The 19,555-nt window shown below is 56.4% G+C and overlaps 1 protein-coding gene across 2 annotated transcripts in view; it reads right to left on the reverse strand.

The window, feature by feature from the left end:
• The window catches only part of PPP2R2C (protein phosphatase 2 regulatory subunit Bgamma), a 139,672-nt gene that overhangs the window by 4,050 nt on the left and 116,067 nt on the right, over positions 1–19,555 (reverse strand). For both annotated transcript variants that reach the window (XM_007172929.2, XM_007172930.3), the window contains exons 7-8: positions 12,748–12,917; positions 7,253–7,344 (exon numbers count right to left, since the gene is read on the reverse strand). In XM_007172929.2, coding sequence (XP_007172991.2) covers positions 7,253–7,344; positions 12,748–12,917 — 262 coding nt within the window. The remainder of the gene's footprint in view (positions 1–7,252; positions 7,345–12,747; positions 12,918–19,555) is intronic.

Below are 19,555 nucleotides of genomic sequence, written 5' to 3' on the forward strand. Positions count from 1 at the left end.
AGGGTAGAGTGACATCCGTCTCCTAATGTGATTGATACAGCACTTTGTCTCCTTTCTCACTGATAAGTCTGCCCCTCCGACCTCTGATCCTTCACAGGAAGGACCTTTCACTTGGCTTGGGGCCTGGCAAGTCTGGGCCAGGAGCCCCGTTTAGGTTCCAGCCCACAGGCAGCTCCCTGCCCAGGCTGTGCGGTTCCTGGCGATGGCCGTGTGCCCGTGAGGCCGGCCTCCCACCAGAGCCACAATCTGCATGTTAGTGCTACCTGCTCTCGACACCCAAACTGCTCTCCCTGACCTTGCGTTCAGAGATGGGTGGGTAGGTATCTGGGGGCAATGAGGATGGAAAGCCCCTTCCATAAAGTAGCTCTTCCGCAGACGTTCTAGGGGCGTCCAGGCGGAAGGGGGTGAGGCCCACCCGGTCCCCAGCAGGGGGCAGAGGGCACGTGCCAACTGGGTGGTTGGAGAGGCGCTCCACAGAAAGACTGTTCGCAAATGTTCTGGAAGGTTCTAAGGGAACACAGGGAAAGTGCTGTGCCCTGGGACTGGTACATTTGGAGATTTTGAAACCATCCCCAGGCCTGAGAGGTGAGGGGAGGGAGGAGTCACAGGAGAGAGAGAGAGAAAGAGACAGAGCCAGAGAGATCTGTGTGAAGGGGGCTGTCCTCTGAAGGGAGCTGTGCCCAAAGGGACACAGTCAGCCAAGACGACAGGAAACAAGGGGGAATAAATGCTCCGGCCTCTCTCTCCGCCCTCAGTCTCCTTCTAGGGTCCCCAGTGGTCAAACCCGGCCAGAAGCCAGTGGGCACGGAGGCCGGTGGATGCAGCCCATGGGGTCGGCCTCGAGGTATAGTCTCTGTGGAGAGGGTGGAGATGGGAGCTGGAGGGGCAGGTGGGGACCCCTCCGGGCTCACCTCGCAGCGCTAATCGCCCGTGGGCCAGCAGCCCCCCCCACCCGTGCCTCTACCTCCCCCGCAGAGGCGGGGGCTCCCCGCGCAGGCGTGTCTTGTCTGAGTCCCCAGGGCCTGGCTTGGCCACCTATGGGGGAAGTGGTCCTTGAAAGAAAGACAACCCCCCGCAGCAGCCAACAGGAACAGACCAAGCGGAGCCGCCCACCCCCCCATGCCCCGGGGACGACAAAGACGCAGTAAATGCTTTGTAAACCAAATGCACTGAAGGGCCAGAAGCTTCTCTCATTCACTGCCAGACCTGCAGGTTCAGAGGGTACCTGCCCCCAGTAGGGGCTCACTAAGTATCTGATGAATGAATGAATGAATGAATGAGTGAATGGATCACTGAATGCCATGGCAGGGTCACACAGAGTCACAGTCACCCTCGGAAGACTCAGGAAGGCCTGAAACAACCTGCCCAGCCACCCCCCTGCACAGGGACAGGGGACAGACCAGGGGTGAGTGGAGGGGGCTTCTCGGACACTACCTGGGGAGCGGTGGCAGGTGGCAGTCAAAGGGTTCTGCCTTTTAAGAGGTTTGTCTAATCCCCGGAGGTGAGGGAGGGTGGGTGGAGAACTCTAACGTGCTGTCTGGCTCTATTCTCTTCTGTTCTAAAACCTTAATTGGTGTGAATAGACCCGAGTGCTGCTGATGAAATGACATGCCTGCGGAGGTGCTGGGTGGGCGTGAGGAGCCCCCCAGTGCTGCTGGCGGGGGTAGGGGGGTGGGGGAGAGTGCCCTCTGCTCCCTCCTTCCCAAAGAAGCCCCCCTTCTCTCCTCAGAGGTCAGCTCACGCCAGGGAAGGCTGGGTTGGCTCTGATGTCGCCTAAGTTATGGCCCGTGAGACTTCACGACAGTGTCACCGCCCATGGGGGAAGCAGGGAGGGGGCTAAGCTTGAAGATGCCCCCAAAGCAGGGAAGATCTGGCGTCTAAACGTCACTGAAGCCCAAGCCCAGGTCTCTGGGGGCTGCCCTGGGGCTGCTGTGTGTGCCAGCGGCTTCCCCTCGGGGTCCAGGCGTGTGACCCTCGCCCGGGTCATCACCGGAGTGCAGCGGCTCAGCCAGCCAAGGGTCGCCCTTGTTTGGGCCAGAAGACAGGGTGGAGGGCGAGGTGAGGTTGGCGCCTCCGTGAGGCTGGGGGTGGGGTCAGAGGGGCCATCCTGCCAGCCAGCGCCCAAGTGTCCCAAGGCCAGGGCATGGGGTGGGGGTAGCAGGGGGTGCTGCAGGGACAGGGCTCGTTGCATTGACCTTGGCCTTCCCACACGGCCCGGGAGGTGACGCCAGGGAACCACTGCTCGGGTCTGCACTCTCCGCTGCCCTTCTTCCTGCCTCTCAGACACAGCAGGGCTGGAGGGGCGAGAGGAGGGCAGGGGAGCAGGTGGCAGCGACCAAGGGCCACTGCAGGTACGGGGAAGCCGCGCCCGAGTCTTCGTGTTCAGGAGAGACAGTGGGGCTGCGAGCACGGGCCAGGTGAGCATGCAGGGCCGGACCGAGGCCTGGAGCCCCTTCTGCAAGGTGAGCGAGGAGGAGCCCGAGGCAGGGAGGAGGAGGGTGCGCTGGGCTAGTTGCCAGCGTGCGTGCGCGTGCGTATGTGTCTGTGTGTCTGTGTGTGTGTATGCGTGTGCACGCCCTGCCGAGGAACTCCTCAGGCCTCGGGGGTCGGGGGTGACCAGTGGGGATGAACTCTGACCTCCCGACTCAGGGCAGCAAGCCCACCAGGCCTGTCTGCAGACAACAAGAGGGGGGCCTGCCTGCGACCCCGCCAGACGCCCCCTGTCACTCCCACAGCTGGTGTGCATGGGTGTCAGGCTCTGCATCAGGCTGGGTGGGTCACAGGGCGGGCCCCCGGCACAGGGACCTGTGCACAGGAGGTCAGTGCCGATGGAGCTGGGGGGGCTGAGGTTCATTATGAGGGGACCCCTGCTTTTGCTCCTTCCTGATCGCCCGCTCTGCCTGGCCCTGGGACACTGGGTGACACTGGGATGACACTGCTAAGCCAGCAGCAGGAGAAGGTGGATTCTCTCCTTCCTCCACCCCTCCCTCATCTCCCCGCTCCTTGTGATGTCCCCGCCCGGGGTGGGCTCCGCAGCTTGGGGGTAGGTGCAGCATGTTGGTTGGGGGAATCAGAGAGTCCCAAGGGCCAAGGCCTCCCTTCCCTGGGCCCAGAGCAGCTGCTGTGAAACGGAAAGAGCGGAGCTCACCAGCTCAGACTGGGGTCAGGAGCCGGGCAGGAGGCCCTGATGCTGGGTAACCTGGGGAAGACAGGGAGGGAGGCCTTTCTCTCTCCACCTGCTTTACTTGGGCCTAAAAGGCAAAGGCAAAGGCATGCTCCACAAGCACATGCAGTGTGGACAGTGCTTGGGTCGGGTCAGCCACCTGGGTCCAGATCCCAGCTCTGCCCCTGACATGCTTCCTAGCTCCCCATGCAGTTTTCCCATCTATAAAATGGGGTAACAAGGGACCCCAGCCCCTGGTGAGAATGGACTAGATAACAAGGTAAAACACTTAGAACAGTGCTGAGCTCAGTAAATCCCACCTCCTGTTATGTATTAAATGCCAACAGGTATTTCTGGATTCTAACCATCCGTGTGGCCTGAAGCCCCACCCACCTGTCTGACTGGGAGCCCAAGACTAGGGAAGCAGAAGGAGAGAGTGGGTGACGGATTCCCAGAGAAGGAATCTGCGTGCCAAGGGGCCCGACCAGGGGGGCCTCGCCCCCTCCCTCCCTGCCGGCAGGGGCGAGAGAAGAGAGAAGGCCGCCCTCCCGCCACCCATTTCTCTAGGGAACAGTTCACAGAACCCAGTGGGCGCTTTCACGCAACACCCATCCTTCTCCTGAGCCATCAGGGGAAGGGAGAGTGAGATCATTAAAGTTATTTGTAACCCACACAGCTGCTAATCCTCCTTCCATTTGGCTGAGGGATCCAGCTGACACCTCTGTGGGGGAGGGAGACCCACCACACCTGCAGGGAGGGGTCTCTCTCACCTCGGAACACCAGGTCCCAGCGCCCTGCAAACCACACCAGGACAGGATGGCCCATTGCTCCCATTCTTAGGTGTTCTCTAACATTCCAGAAGGTTCTTTTAACAGGGAAAAGGGCAGTCCCTGCCCTGGCTTGCATCTAGGCAAGTTGCTTCACCTCTGCCAGCCTCATGTTCCTCACCTGCACGTGGGGACCACGGTCCTGGCTGCCCTTGTCCCCAGGCTCTCTTCTTTCCACTGGGGAAAGGCTCCTGCCCCATCCCTGTGGTTCTGGAGAGTGTGACAATCATGGTGCTCTACCGCCCCCTGCTGGCCAACTGTGGCATGCAATAAATCATGTCCATGCTGATTGGCTCCAAAGTGAGCATGTGACCCAAACAAAGCCAATCAGAGCCTTCCATGAGAATTTTCCATATACCTAGAAGGGTGATTGTGGGCTGAGAGGACAATGGAAGGGGGACTATTTGGGGTCACCATCCCGAACAGCAAGGGGGAGCCATCTGTAGTAGGAGAGGATGAGGCTAGTGTTTAAGAAGAAGCAGGGAGGCTCAGAGATGGGAGTGGACAGAGAGGAGATGGCCCCAAAGGTACAGCATGAGCCCTGGGGTAGCCTTGCTGGAACTTCTCAGAACAAGCTTAGGCTTCTCTGATTCCTGCAACTGGAAGATACTTGGTTGACACAAATCCCTTCTTCCCAGGCAGAACAGGTCAAGGGGAGCTTCCTAGAAGAGGTGGCATTTGAGGTGGGTCTTGGTGGCTCAGCAGGGTTCTTTCAGACAAGACAAACAACAGACCGGTGTGTGCAAATCATCGGACCATCCGCTGCCAATATGGAGCCATGGCCTTGCCAGGAGTTTCACACGCAGGGTCTTATCCTCAAAGCAGCCCTTGAAAGTCATGATTTATTAGAACTACTTTCCAGGTGAGCAGACTCAGAGAAGTCAGGTGGCTTATTCAAGCATGCAGTTGGAGAGTGGTGGAGCACGGTCTGGAAATCAAGGGTGTCTGACCCCAAAACCGCTGCCCTTTCCCTGACCCCAGGCTGCACATCTAAGTCTTGCTAGAGTTGGGTAAGGGGTGCTGTGAGGGTTATCAGCTCTGTGCTGATAACCACCAGCTCTGTGCTGCTACCTATGCAACTGGCATACTGGAAGCTTCCCATTAACATGAGAAGGACAGAAAACGCTGAGCTGAGGGATTCAGAAGGTTTGCTTTGGTTTTCAAGGCTGAGGGCCCTGGAGGGCAGCACTTGCTTCTCCCCTTTGCCTCTGAGCTCCTGGAAGGCCGGGACCAGGCTTTATTTACCTTGGGATCCTCTGCTATGGGGCTTGCTGGGCTCATAGGATGCTTGTGCTGAAGTGGAAGGAGGTGGCATACCCCTATGCCTTCCAGAAGGTCAACAACCATTGACTGGACACTCCTGAGGCCCCAAGTGAGGGGCTCAGGATGGGCTGAGCGACAGTCCCACTCCCAGGGGCACCTCAACCAGTGGGGAAGGCAAACAGAGGCAAGATGAAAACATGTAATAAATGCAAAGGCACAGAAGGAAAACCCAGGAGGCTGGGGGTGTCAAGATGCAGAGGACCCTGAGGGCTTCCTGGAGGAGGTGGCCTTGAGTTGAGTCAGTAAAGTGAGGTGACAGCAGGAGTGAGCCAGGTGCAGTGTGTCAGGGTTCCAGGGAGTGGGAGTAGAGCGGGTTGTGGAGGAAGGTGGCAGGGACTACCAAGGCTGGGGTGGCTGGCATGTAAAGTGCATGGCAGGAAGTGGTGGATGAGAGGCAGGACAGCAGCTCCAGGCTGGGCACCCGAAAGCCAGGAAGAGAAGGCGGCTCCAGTCTCTTGAAGCCCAGCATCCCTGTTCATGGACGCCCCCTGGCGGTGATGTGAAGGAAAGGCGGGCAGTGGTCACAACCACTGGGAGCCCAACACATAAAGACAGAAAGACAGACAGGCAGACAGAGAGAGACACACACACACACACACAGTAGTGTTGGAATTCCCTTTTTACCATCTTCTGAGATTCTAATAGACCCCCAGCCCCAGACCTACTGCCGGTAATCCCTGGGGAACCCCCAGTGTGTCAGCCTGGGGGCAGGCCCCTGGAGGGAGTGCTGCGGGTCCCCTCTGACCCCGCTGCATCAGCCCGGTCTCAGGCCAGGGCCTCCACCTGGTTTTCTAAGTGTCCTTCAGCGGACGCCCTGTGCCCACCGTACTGGTTCCTCTGAGAGCACTGTCCACTTGGAGACTCCTCAGGCCAAGTGAGCCCCAGGATGCTGGCAGAAGCTCTAGGGGAGCCCCACCCCGGACACAGCAGCTCGACCCCCCCTTGGGTCCCCACCCATCTTCCCTGACGGTCCTGGTGTGTCTGTGCTCACAGCCACACAGGGTGGTAGCACAGAAGCTCTCACACGACCACGGCGGTGCCGGCCACACTCAGAAATCGGGGACAGCCCAGCCTGCTCCCGGCCGGACACGCAGGACTGACGGGGTTCACGTGGATGGACGCACCCCGGGATGGCACCTGAGTCGAAGGCTGCCGGCTCTCCCTCCGCCCCTTCTCCCTCCGCCCCTTCTCCCTCCGCCCCTTCTCCCTCCGCCCCTTCTCCCTCCGCCCCTTCTCCCTCGCCAAACCCGCTCCGCTAGTGAAGTGAGACGGGCGGCAGGCCGATCTCCTGGCCAGAGTGCTTTCCATCCCTGCACGGTCTGGTCAGCTGGGTCCCTGCCCTGGGCCTTGCCTGTCCACACTCGCCCTGGGCTGAGCCAGGTGATGGGGAAGCAGGAACTCAGGTCAGGCTCAGAGCCATTTCCCCGGTGGGTGGGGCTGTGAGAGGCGGCTGCACCTGTGGAAGCCCCCAGCCCCAAAAGGTGCAGGAGCTCCGCCATGCTCCCCGGAGCCCAGTGGGCCTGAAGCTACAACCACGATGGCCGGAGGAGGGTGGAGGCGGGTGTAGACCGGTGGCTAAAGCCCTCCCCGCCTCGGGGCTCTGGCACCTGAACAGCCCTCACTCCTGACAACCTGGGGAAGGGGCTGCACGGTGAGGGACCCGGAATTGACTAAAGATGTTTCCACTACCACTCAGGAGAACAGGGCTCCACATGGACGTTAGGTATAGTTTCAGAACATGAAGTTTCATTTCTGCCCGTGAATCTGAGAGCTGAGAGCTCGAACCTGCCACAAGAAAGACTGGGGCTCCTTGGAACACCTTGATTCCTCAGGCTTGATAACAGTTAGTTCCCCTGACACATCCTGCCCAGGTCACCAGCCGGCCCTGCAGAGTGGAAGGTCCCTAGTTAGGTGGGTGGGGTCCAAGGTCTGAGGTTACCTGTCGCTCCCATTCCAGGCGCATTCGAACTTGTCAAAAATGCAGTCGTTCTCATACAGGGAACAGAGCTTGCTCCGAAGGTAATCGTGGACCTGGTGAGAGAAGGGGACGGGGTGAGTCGAGGGGGGCACCCCGACAGTCCTGGCCCCCCTCCACGAGGAGGGTCTCACTGAGCAGGGCTGTGCCCTCCGGGGTCTGGATGGCACTCCCAACTCAGCCCTGCTCATCGGGAAGGGTCCATAGCCTGGCCCATGGCCGACCCCTGAGCTGTGGCCAGAGAGGGGAGAGTCACAGTGACAGAGGGAATAACGCCGACGGGGACCAAATCCTGGCTTTGCTCCTCCCTGGCTGTGTGACCCTGGACAGTGTCTTCACCTCTCTGAGCCTTGGTTTATTCATCCTTAAAGTGATAAGAGCACACACCTCATGGGCTGTTCTGGGATCAAATGTAAGTGACTATTTGGTATAGGGTCATGTCCCCTGAGGACCATAGTCACCGTGCGCACACTGGTGATCATCATGGAGAAAAGGGGAAGGAGAATTCACACAGGGCTCTCAAGCGTGATCTCGGCAGACGCCACCTGTCCCGTTTTATAGATGGGGCACTGAAGCTCAGAGGTTAAGTAACTGGCCCAGAGTCACACAGCGTACAAGTGGAAGACCAGGATCCTCTCCCAGGGTTACCAGACACCACAGGAGAGATGGCGATGCCCCATGACCTGCATCCATCTGACTGTAGCCCCAACCCACAAGCTCTGCACCCACGGGGCCTCCTGGGTGCCAGCTCTCTTCGGGGACATGGCCCTGCCCTCTGGGTGGCGGAAGGGGCAGGTAAATGGGTAACATGAAGCCTGAACTCCTGGCTCTGCCCCTCTGTGACCCAGGGGAGTCAGTTAGCTGCTACGAGCCTCAGGTTTCCCGTCTGAAAAGCGGGTCATGAGATTCCCCCCCGCCGGAGAAGAGCATGAAGATTCAGGGCGACGACCATGGGGCAAAGCACAAGGCAGGTGTTTGCGACCCCGATTAACTACGGAGGGATGGAGAGAAAAAAATGCCCAACTCCTGCTGGGCAGTGACACTGGCCACAAACCAAGGGTCAAGTGCAGGGAGGGGTGGGGAAGAAAAAGGGGGTTTTTGTCCTTTTCTGTCAGGGAACCTCTTATTCATCTTTGAAAACCCAGCGTTAGAGTAGGTCTCCTCCTCTGGTAGCCCCCCTGGATTCCCCCGGGCTGAACTTCTCTCTCTGACTTCTCGGGGCATCAGGTGTACCTGAGGCTCCTGCCCTGACTTAGTGTGTGTTTATATTGACCCCGCAGCCTGGAAGGTTCTTAACACAGGACTTCCTCAGGCCTCGGATGGCATGCCCCTCCCCAGAGAGGGCTCCCTGCCCACCCCGCCCACAAAGCTTGCTCCGCTGCCCTTCTCTTCCCACTCAACCTGCACTCCTGCTTTATTTTTATTTTTTGGCCGTGCCTCGCAGCTTATGGGATCTTAGTTCCCCAATGAGGGATTGAACTCGGGCCCTCGGCAGTGAAAGTGCCGAGACCTAACCACTGGACCACCAGGGAATTCCCTGCACTCCTGTTTTAAATTCTGTCCATACGCTGACATCACCCAGATGTTTCTCTCCAGCCAGGACCTCTCTCCCCAAAGCCCACACTGGACCATCCAGACCCCTCGAGGCTAGTGAACCCTGGTCCCTCTACCATCCCCCATCCTTCCCATACAAAGGTACAAAGGCCACAGGTGACAGCATGTTTCCACACACTTCTTGTCTCTCATACCCACACTCAGCCTGTCCAGAATCCAAAGCAATCCGGAGCCCAGTCCCTTCTCACCACATCTGTCCTACGTTGCCACCCTGCTCCAAGCACCACCACCCAGCTTATTGCAAACGACTCCTGACTACTCTCCCTGTGTCTGCCTACACCCCAATCCCCAGCCCTGGTCTATCTTACAGGCAGCAGAGGGATCCCTTTGAAACCAAGCTGAATCACGTCATGCCTCTGCTCAAAACCCTCTGGTGCACACAAGTCCCCCTGGTCACCTCTCTGACCTCAGGCTCTTCTTCTCTCCCATATGTTCACTCTGCTCCAGCTGGCTCCTCACCATTCCTTTTTTTTTTTTTTTGGCCATGCCGTGCGGCATGTGGGATCTTAGTTCCCTGACCAGGGATTGAACCAGCGCCCCCTGCATTGGAAGCGCAGTCTTAACCACTGGACCCCCCAGGGAAGTCTCTCCTCACCATTTCTTGGGCGTACTAACCATGTTCCTGCCTCAGGACCTTTGCACTTGCTCTTCCCGCCTCTGGGAACACCCTCCCTGTAGAGGGCTCATGCCCTTATTTCCCCTGGGCTTCAGCATCCCTGCTTTCTCTGCCTCAGCCCCCGGTTTGTCACTCTTTTGGAAGCTTGTGATTATTTCACCTATTTGCTTGGTTTCTGGTCCTCTTCGCTGCTGAAACGGATGCCCCTCTAGGCAGGACTTATTCGTCTTGTTCCCTAACAATTTCCCAGCGGGGTGCACAGGGCCTGGCACATCACAGGACCGCAACACAATTTTGTAAAAATAAATGAGTGGGGTTAGAGGCAACTGGAGACGGTGGGGCTGGGCTCCCCGGGTGGGCCACCTGTCTGAAGAAATAGCAGGGCCCTCCCCCAGCTGTTCCCCTGTCTCCACTCTGCTTCCTCAGAAGCCCTCAGCGCCTCTCACGTGGTGTGTGTCTGTGGCTAGAGGTCTCCTAGCCCATGGCCACACCAGGCTCAGGTTCACTGTGTGCCTGTCATCTGGGACCCTTGAGGGTGAGGCCACGGCTCCTCCCTCCCTCTGAGCCCAGGGCCTAGTGGGGCACAAAGCACCAGCCCCGTATGTGTACGACTAAGATGAATAGGGATAAATGGCGCCTGATGTCATTCCTGGCCACAGACAGATTGTTAAGATGCTCGTGTTCCCCCCTCCAGGTTGGCACGTTTGTGTGTGCTCCTTGCAGTCAAGGCAGCCTCACTGATGCACTCGTCCAAACACACGTGCTGTTCTCTCCTGCATACTGAGTGCCTCCTGCCCTCTGGTGGCAGGGTGAGGAAAGGTGGTGACTATGGAGTAAGAGAGACGAATCTAAGGTCGGCCGCTTGCTACTCTACCACCACAGATACGCCATTTAACTCAATTTTCTCCAAATAAAATGGGATAGAGAGAACACTGTCCCCGCCTCCCAGGACAGCTGGGAGGCTTAGAAGAGGAAAAGTGTGCCAAGGTCTTAGGTCAATGAAGCACGTGCTAAGGCTCACTCAACACCCATCCCTACCCTTTTCTCCCTGTCTTCTTCAACCACGGAGGCCGTAAACCTACTAATTTTTCCAGCCTGGTCATGGGCCTGTTCTAACCAATGAGTTGTAAGAGGTCTTCTGAGGAGTGTTCTGGGAAAGCTTTTGTGTTCATAATAAAACATACCACAGATCCAACCAGCACAGCCTTCCACATTTCCTCCTTTCCTGAATGGATGGTTGACATAGTTCCTGGAGTTGTGGCAGCCGTTTTGCCACCATGAGGTATCAAACATGAAGGTAGAAAACCAACACTCAAACGATGGTGAACTAAATCACAGAAGTGGCTACAGAGCAGGTCACAAAGCCACTAAGTATTCTAGGATACTCCAGGCTTCTTGGGAAGGGAGAAAAGCCCCTATCTATTCAGTACTGCAAGTCAGCCAAACACAATTCTGTTATACACAATTTCTAGCCCCTAACAGCTAAAAAATGTTAGGTATGTTGGTTTTATGTAAAGATTACTATTTTAGAATCAATAGGTCAGCTGGGCCAGAAGCCAAGCACCCAGCTTTGGACCTGGTCCTCCAGAGCAGTGATTCTCCCGCTTTATTGGGTCCTCACGTGCTTTGGGAATCTGAAGGCTCTGGATCCTCTCCCCACAAAATGCTCACATTAAACGCTGCACTTAGTTTCAGGGTCTGGGGGCTTTTGCTGACACCAGGGACACGAAAGGCTGAGGGGCCTCAGGGGGTTTGACACAGTCATGTCCCTGGGCAGCCTCTGGGAAGAGCATGTTCTGGGAAGGTGCCAGAACAGTCAGTCCCACAGGTCTGAGCAGGGGTTAAGTCATTCCTGCCCCAATCTCTGACCCCTCCCATTCCCAAGGGTAGAGGAGGGGCTGATCCCTTCCTGGGAGGTGCAGTGGGAGCAGGAGGCCTGTGGGTCAGAACCGGAGGGAGTGGCAGGACCTCCAGTAAACACAAGTGGCTAACAAAGGGGCCCTTTCATGAATCCATCATCCCGAGGGAGCTGGGGGGCGGGGGAAGGGCACCGGAGCCGCCCCAGACGTCCCTGTGGGTGTGGAGCTGCCAGAAGCACACGTGTCCCAGGTCAGACTCTGAGTACCCCGTCTTCCCCTCTCAGCTCTGTGCCCCTTCCCAGTGGGGCCCCTCCGCCTCCCAGGACACTGCCCCACCCCAGGCCTTGGCAGGGAAGGAAGACAGGGAAGGGGGCTGTGCAGCTCCCATTTGGGCCCCGAATCTGTCACTGCCCAACTGTAAGGCAGCTCCCTATATCCTAACCTCTCAGCATCCCAGGTTCCCTTCCTGTCAAGTGGGGCCGATATCACCCCATTCACAGGGGCAGTAAGGAATAGAGGTGAAAAATATATGTGGCACTCTGTGTGCACCCAATACTTGGTGACACTATGAGGGTTTGGCTGGGTCTTCTGGGGGGGGTGTTTTCCCACTCACATCTGCACAACCAAATCTTACTCATCCTACAAGGTCCAGCACAAATGTCACCTCCTTCAAGAAGCCTCCCAGACTGCCCCAGCTAAAGACATAACTGGCGCAGCTTTAAAACAGTCCCATATTTCTTTCCAGTCCCCGCCAAATTTTAACATCACATGAATTTTGTTTTCTACTCCCTAATATATATGGATGAATCATAACAGAAAAATAATAAACGACTTTCCAGGAAGGTGTCCCATGCTTCATCCTGTATGCCTGGCTGAAGAAGCCTGCACCGAGGATTTAGAAATGTACCCCGCTCCCATTTCACCGCTGTATCACTAGCTAAGGACGCTCCCTGGGAGAGGGCAGTGCTTAGCCTGTGTTAATGGTAGGACTGCAGACGCCGGCTCCGGGGGAGGGAAGCCATCGTCTGCACCCTCAAACTGAGCCCAGCCGGATGCTCATCTTTCTCCCCTGGACCTTGGACTGCAGGCCTAGTCACAGCCCTGCCTCAGGGCGGGAGCCAGCAAGCAGATGACACACAGCTCCCCGTGAGGCGAGGCTGAGCAAGTTCTCCTGTCCGTCCTTGGCTGAGCTATGTGGGATGAGCTGCCTGATTTCTCAAGCCTCAGTGTCTTCACCTGCAAAATGGGCTTATGAAAGCCACCTTATAGCTGGGAAAGCCCCTCAGTGTGAGTTCTCAGCACAGGGAAGGGCGGCCGCGGGTCTCCCACCCTCAGAGGGGCTGCGAGGTTTTCCAGGCATCAGTGCCCACCTGGTAGGTCTCTATGGGCCGCGCCTCCATGTTCAGGTCCCAGACCTTGACTGTGAGGTAATCGCGGGTGAGCATGTACCGGCCGCTGTGGCTGAACTTCACGTCCGACACGGAGGAAATAATTTCCGAGAAGAAGGAGCGGTTACTGGGGTCCTCGGGCTCTTCAAATACTGCGGAGACAAAAACAAGCACTGTCACCGGGCCGCTCCCACCCATGGGGTCCAAGCAACAGACGACTCCGTTTCCACTCTGGGCTCATGCGGTAGGTCATTTATTCATTCATCAAACTTATAACTAAATACAGGTCAGGCCCAGGCCCAGATGGATCCTCCAAAGAGGGAAGAACCAGCTCTTGGAACAGTGTTTATTGAGCATTTACTCTAAGCCAGATTCTGTGCTGAGCCTTTCCCGTGTGTTACCTTATCTAACCCCCCCAATAAAAACATCAGGTCGGTACCACTAATATTCCCATTTTATAGCCAAGAAAACTGAGGCATGGATGGCCTCAGAGCTGGAAAAAGTGGTGGAGGAGGGATGTGAACCCAGAGCTGTACTCAATGTGCTGCTCTCTGCTGCCTCCTGCTGGTGATGCCAAACGCCAGGACTGTGAGGTGTCCGGGCATCCTCGAAGGTGCTGGACCACGTCCTGGACTAGGCTGGGCACTGCCTGTGGTTCTAACTGGCTCTGGGGCCTCTGTTCATGGTGCACACAGGGCCAAGCCCCACTCATAGGTATGTTCTGTTTGGCTGCCACGCGGGTTGTAGCAAAATCAAACCTCGCTACCAGGGATGCAGCCTGAGTCCCATTTGCTGCCTGCCACCCACCTCCTATTATTTTAGCTCAGCTGCTCCAGACAGGTAGTTGCTTACCTGACCCCTGAAGGCAACAGCTTGCTGCCTTTACCAGAGATCCCAGAGTGGGCAGTGAGCGGCTCCCCAAGCAGCGTCCCTTCCCTGCTGTCCCCCATAACCAGGCCTTCCTGACACAAGGAGGTTCCCAGGCAGCAGGACAAGCTCTTCCAAGTTCCATGTCTGTTGCTGGCTGTCCCAATAGTTTGCCCACCTCACTGGACAATCAGATCCTACAGTGGCCCTGGTGCTGCAGCAGGATGGAAATTAGGGTCCCTGCTGACCATTTAGGACCTGGGCCATGGATGGGCCTGGGGGTCAGGGAAGAGGAGGGGGTGGTGGGTTGGCAGCCATCTACAGCCAGTCTGGAAGGACTTTTAAACATTTGACAACCTGCCCAGCTGTCCCCACGGGCACCGGCTGAGTGGCTGTCCTGCCTGCTGGTCTCGAGGCTCCAGGCTTAAAACAGGGAAGCAGAGAGCTGATCACATGTCCCCAGAGGCTCACAGGAGTGCCCTTCCTGCTGGCCCCTCCTAGGTGGGAAAGTCCCATAGCCCACTTCCCAGGTCTGTCCCAGCCCCTTACCCCCCATCTGGGAACCCATTCTTCTTCTTCTCCAAGGTAGACACTGCTCCTGCCTTTCCCAGAGATACGACTGCTGCCCAGCTCCCCTCTGCAGGGTGGCTGGAAACATTTCATGCCAATCGGATGCTCTCATGTGGTCATGCCTACATGCATTCACTCATACTCTCAGTTAACCAGTCCATACTGAGCGCCCACCATAGCCAGGCACTGTTTGAGGCCCTGGAATGCTGCAGTGAGCAACACCCCCATTCTCCTGGAGCCCACATTCTCCTCCCAGAGACAGACAGTAAAACTCAGTGACATGCGATACCGTTGGGCCGTGGTGGAAGAAAGATAAAGTAAGTGAGGAGACAGAGAGAAATGGGGGCTGGTGATTTGGATAGACAGGGCCTCTATGGGAGAGCACATCTGAGCAGAGACGTGAATGACGTGAGATACCAGGGAGTAGAACTCCAGGCAGAAGTCATAGCACGTGCAAAGGCCCTGAGACAGGGATGAGCTGAAGGCCACGTAGGCTGAGAAAGGCGAGAGCGAGGGGCTGTAAGCCACGGGAAGGGCGTCATCCTGTAGGCAACAGGGAGCCACAGAAAGGCTCGGAGAGAGGAAGGGCGTGGCAAGATTTGGTTTTCTCCAGGATTCTCCTCCCTGCAGTGGGGAGGAGACCTCCTTGTGGGTCACCTTTAGCCTCTAAAACCTCTGCATTCTGATTGGTCATCTCACATAATTGTGTTTTGTGCCCTGGTACACTGACACCTTTATTGTTGCAGGTATACACATTCGTAATTTTTCTTTGTTAAGCCAAACAATTTAAATCAATGACATTTCCCTCTTCTCTCAGATGCCTGGAATAAAGACAAATTCAATACTTGATTTCTTACTTGAACTAAAGCACTGAGATTCTGTATTGTCTTTAAATGGACAGGGGTATAGACCTAATACTTGGGAGAAATGGGGCAGAGGGTTTGAAAGAAGATGCACCTCAAACTCTCTTCAGGGATCTGGGTGGCCCCCAGCACTCCCCCTGGTATGTGGCAGGAACTCTCTCTCGACTGAATTAGCACCTCTGCTGCTAGGCGTCAGACAGAAGGTAAGACATAAAAGCATAAAGCGGGGTCTGTCTCTTGCACCCCGACTTTCTACCCCTCGCCTGCCTCGGTGGATCCCTCCAGCCTCCACCCGAACCGCTAGGGCTGGTCCAGCTCACTCTGCCCTGCACCCTGCAGAGCTCCTGGCACGCGTTGTGGGGTTTCGGTAGGCGGATGGGGACCAAAATCACAGAGGAGCATCCATACTGGATGTCACAGAGCCAGGGGCTGCGTCCTCTGCTAGCTTTCAGGAGCAGGAAACCACAAAGGTCAAGGGCTGAGAGGATGACCTAATCCATAGTTGATAGCAGAAGCACCAAACGGCCCACTGCAGCCTCAGTTCTGGCTGTACTTGGGCAATGCTGATGGTTTTTTTTAAGCACAAAAGCACCAGAACTGAAAAAGATTAGTGGGAAGGATATTAACAAGCCTGAGAAAAGTTATACCCAGAAGTTCTTCGTTTTCTTGTCAAATATTTCTATGAAATTTTTGATACAACTATTATTTGTCAAAAGACTGCAGAATCTTCCATATCAATCCCTCCCCTCCCCCTCCCCTCCACAAAACCTGCACGTCCCCAGGCCATTAATAAGAGATAAGAGGGTCTCCTTTCTAATTGACGGAATCACTAAGGACATTTCACAGTAATGATTGCTGTCAAGAGTTTAAAGAATTGCATCCCAGAGCCCCTGTCACTCGTGGTGGGCTCCATCCCACCTCTCTCCCCTGCCCTAATTATTTTGTAGTTGGAGGGCTCCAAAACAGCAGAAATCTCTGTCTGACGTTTTTTTAAAAAATAACTTTGCATAATTAAGGCTCTCGTGGCCCTAGCTGGTTCCCTGACAATCGCATCCTCCTCTCTGGGTGTCGCCGCTGTCACACACGGGGGAAGGGTGAGGACCCCCCTTCCCGCCACCCTCGCCTAAGTGAAGTGAAGTGAAGGGACCCTGGGGAGGTTCTGAAGCACCCGTGATCCAAGGAAACAGAAGTGAAGCCTAAGGTGCGGGCCAGCCTTCCTCTCCAGCCTTGCACACGACTCTGATGTGTCCCTTTTCTGCTTAAAGCCCTCCATGGTTCCCAGTGCCCACAGGATCAAGGTTCAAGATCCCACATGTAGCTGCCAAGCTCCTTTCTAACTGGGCCCCAACCGGCCTGCTGCCCCAGCTTCACATGCCCAAATTCGCAGGGCCTCGAACAGGGTGAGGCAAGCAAGACCCCTAGGGCACCACACTGAACAAGTCACTCTGGGGTCGCTTTAAATGAATGCCTCCTTCAATGTTGTGACTTAGGCATCTCGCTTGCCTTATCCTAACCCTTGCCCTGCCATATACCAGGCAGCAGGGCAGAGCCAAGCTCTGGGTGACCTCAGGCAAGCCCCTTAACCTCTCTGAGCCCAAGTTTCCTCACCTGGAGGACAAGCATGGTGAGACCTCCAGAGGTAACACCTAGAAGCACCTGGCCCAGTGAGGGACTTGAGTAGCTGTTCAATAAAACTGCATAAGTATTTTTATAGTTATTTTCCACATTGTTTTCTCTCCCTGAAACTTCCTTTCCCATTTTTAGCCTCTGTCTTTCTCACCAACTCCTGTACATCCTTCAGAACCCCAACTCAAACATCCTGTTCTCTGTGCAGCTTGTCCAGATGTTCTCCAAAGAAATCAAATGCTCACCCTTGCTGCCCGCACAGCCCCGGGATGCCCTCTTGTATGGCATCAGTGAGCACGCCTGGTCACCTCATGGGTGATGTCACACCATGAGCTGTGAGCTCTTGGGGCAGGGGGTTCTGCCTTTGTCACTGGTCATCCCGGCATCCCTGCCCAGCCTGGAACCAGGCTCAGAGCCCAGCCTTGCTCACAGAGTGGACAGAACCTTCTGGTGCTGCCTGCCCATGTGGCCTCTTCCCCGTGCCTTTCCTGACATATTTCTTTCCCCACCTGGTGTGATGCCACTTACATATCTAGGCACAGCAGTGAAACCTGTATCTGCTAGAAGCGGCCTCTGGGGGCCCATGGCTTTTGCTCTGTGTCCCTCTCAGTGGCACCAGCAATGTGCCACTCCTCCTTGTCAGCATGTGGATGGTCTTCTCTGGGCATGGGTGGGGAAGTGGGGGGTAAACTGAGCAGGCAGAATTGATCAGGTGGGGCTGGGATGAAGGGAGGTTCAGGGCTGATGGAAGAGCTGCCCTCGCTTGAGCCACACGCTCAGGGACGATGGCGCAGGGCAGTGAAACCCTGGAGAGAAACATGGACATACGGAAGTGGGGCTGCAGGTCTGCGGACGTGGAGAGCACAGGAGGAGACGGGCCTGAAGGAGCAGACGGGCCCTGCCCAGTCCTTGCTCCTGGCTGCTCTGGCAACGGGTCCCTCCTCTGCTCTGATGTTATACGAGAACCTCCACTTGAAAGACGAGCACACGTATCCAGCCTAGTCCCACCTTCCCACCTTGCGCTCCGGGAGGAGCTGGGGTGGGGGGTGGTCCCTGCAGCAGAGGGAGAAGCAGTGGGGTTGTGGATCACAGGGTACCTGTCGCTCCCGCACGATGCCACTGCTGGGGGAGGTGCCTCCTGCGAGACCACCTTCCCGCCCCTGACACCGCGCCACCGGGAAGGCTGAGGCCGTGCAGAAGGAGCAGGGACAGGCAGTCACTCTAAGGCGGTGGGCACAATGAACTCTCACTGATGAGTTAGCAACTGTCATTCTCTGCTTATAACTGTCCCCTGCTCAGCACCGTGTGATGGACCCCGTTGGACAAAATAACATCCACCCCAACCGTGGCCCCCCGCTCCGCAGGATCTGCCCCCCACCTGTCTGTCTTTGCACCCCACAGCTGTCCCTTCACCCCACTGCAGCCAAGCCCCTCTCGCGGCAGGCCCCTCACCCCCTTCCCTCTGCCGCCTCTCGTCCCAGGCTCACTCCTTTTCATTCTTCAAGGTGCAGAGATGCCTCCTCCGACCACCTTAATTTAAAGCTGACCACATCAGAGCAGCCGCAAAGCCTTCAGAAACTTGCCCGCTGTCACGCTCCCATTTACTAACCAGTCTGCTTGCTCCATAGAGGCAGGCGCCCTCTCTCTGCACAAAGCCTGCGGCCACCCCTCACCCTCTCTCACTCTCCATTCTCCATTCAGCCCGTGGGCAAAGCCGACCTTCCGTGCGGATGCAGGACCCGACCCCCTCCGCTCACCGCACCCACCCCGCTCGGAGCACCAGCACCCTGCATCTGGGTTACTGGGCTAATCTCCCAGCTGGCCCCCACCTCCACCCTCCTCTCAGCAGCCAGGGGGCTCCTATTAAAACACAGCCAAGCAAAGCCCCCTGTGGCTCCCGTCCTTTCAGAGTAAACCCAGAGCCCCCGCCATGGTCTGTAAAGTCCTCTGCATGTGGACCCTCTGCTCTCCACATGTGCTCCTCTCTCCGTGCGCCTCTAACCTCACCCCCACCTCCCCTGACTCTGCTCCTGCCACACGGGCCTCAGGATCCAGCTACGGGGCCCTGGCTGTGCCCTCTGTTGGGGGCTATACCCTGGCTCTGCCCCCAGATATCTGGAGCCTCTCCCTCAGAGGGGGGCTAGGTCTGGTCTTTCTACCCCAAATCCATTACCAGGGATGAGTCCTGGGAGTCTACCCCACCCAGACCCTTTAAATGAACCTGGCTCACCCACAGTTTCCATAAGAGTTCTTTGTTCTCAAGGCTTCTGTGAAGATTAAGTGAGAAGGAACACAGGCTGATAGGCATGAGACTATTGGAGCCTCTATCCTGGTTCCACTTAGCTGTGTGACCTTAGGGAAATGTCTTAACCTCTCTGTGCCTCTGTGTGATAAACGATAATGGCCCCCAAAGACGGCCGCATCCTCATCCCTGGAACCTGTGCACATGCTACCTCACGTGACAAGACTTTGCAGATGTAAGTTAAGGGTCTCGAGCTGCAGAGATTAGCCTGGATTCTCCAGGTGGGTCCTCTGTAATCATAAGAGGGAAGGAGGAAGGTCAAAGGCAGAAGAAGAGATCGCATGATGGAAGCAGGGGTTGGAATGATGCATTTTGAAGATGGAAAAGGATCGTGGGTGACCTCTAGAAGCTGGAAAAGACAAGGAAACAGATTCTCCCCCGAAGCCTCCAGAAGGAATGCAGGCCTGGCGACACCTGAATTTTAGACCTCTGACCTCTAGAACTGTAAAAGAATATATCTGTGTTGTTTTCAGCCACTGTTTGTTACAGCAGCCAGAGGAAACCAATACACTCGGTTTCCTCATCTATAAAATGAATAATCGAGTACCTCCATCATAGGGTA

Source organism: Balaenoptera acutorostrata, chromosome 5 (assembly GCF_949987535.1).
Source record: "Balaenoptera acutorostrata chromosome 5, mBalAcu1.1, whole genome shotgun sequence".
NCBI classification, from domain to species: domain Eukaryota; kingdom Metazoa; phylum Chordata; class Mammalia; order Artiodactyla; family Balaenopteridae; genus Balaenoptera; species Balaenoptera acutorostrata.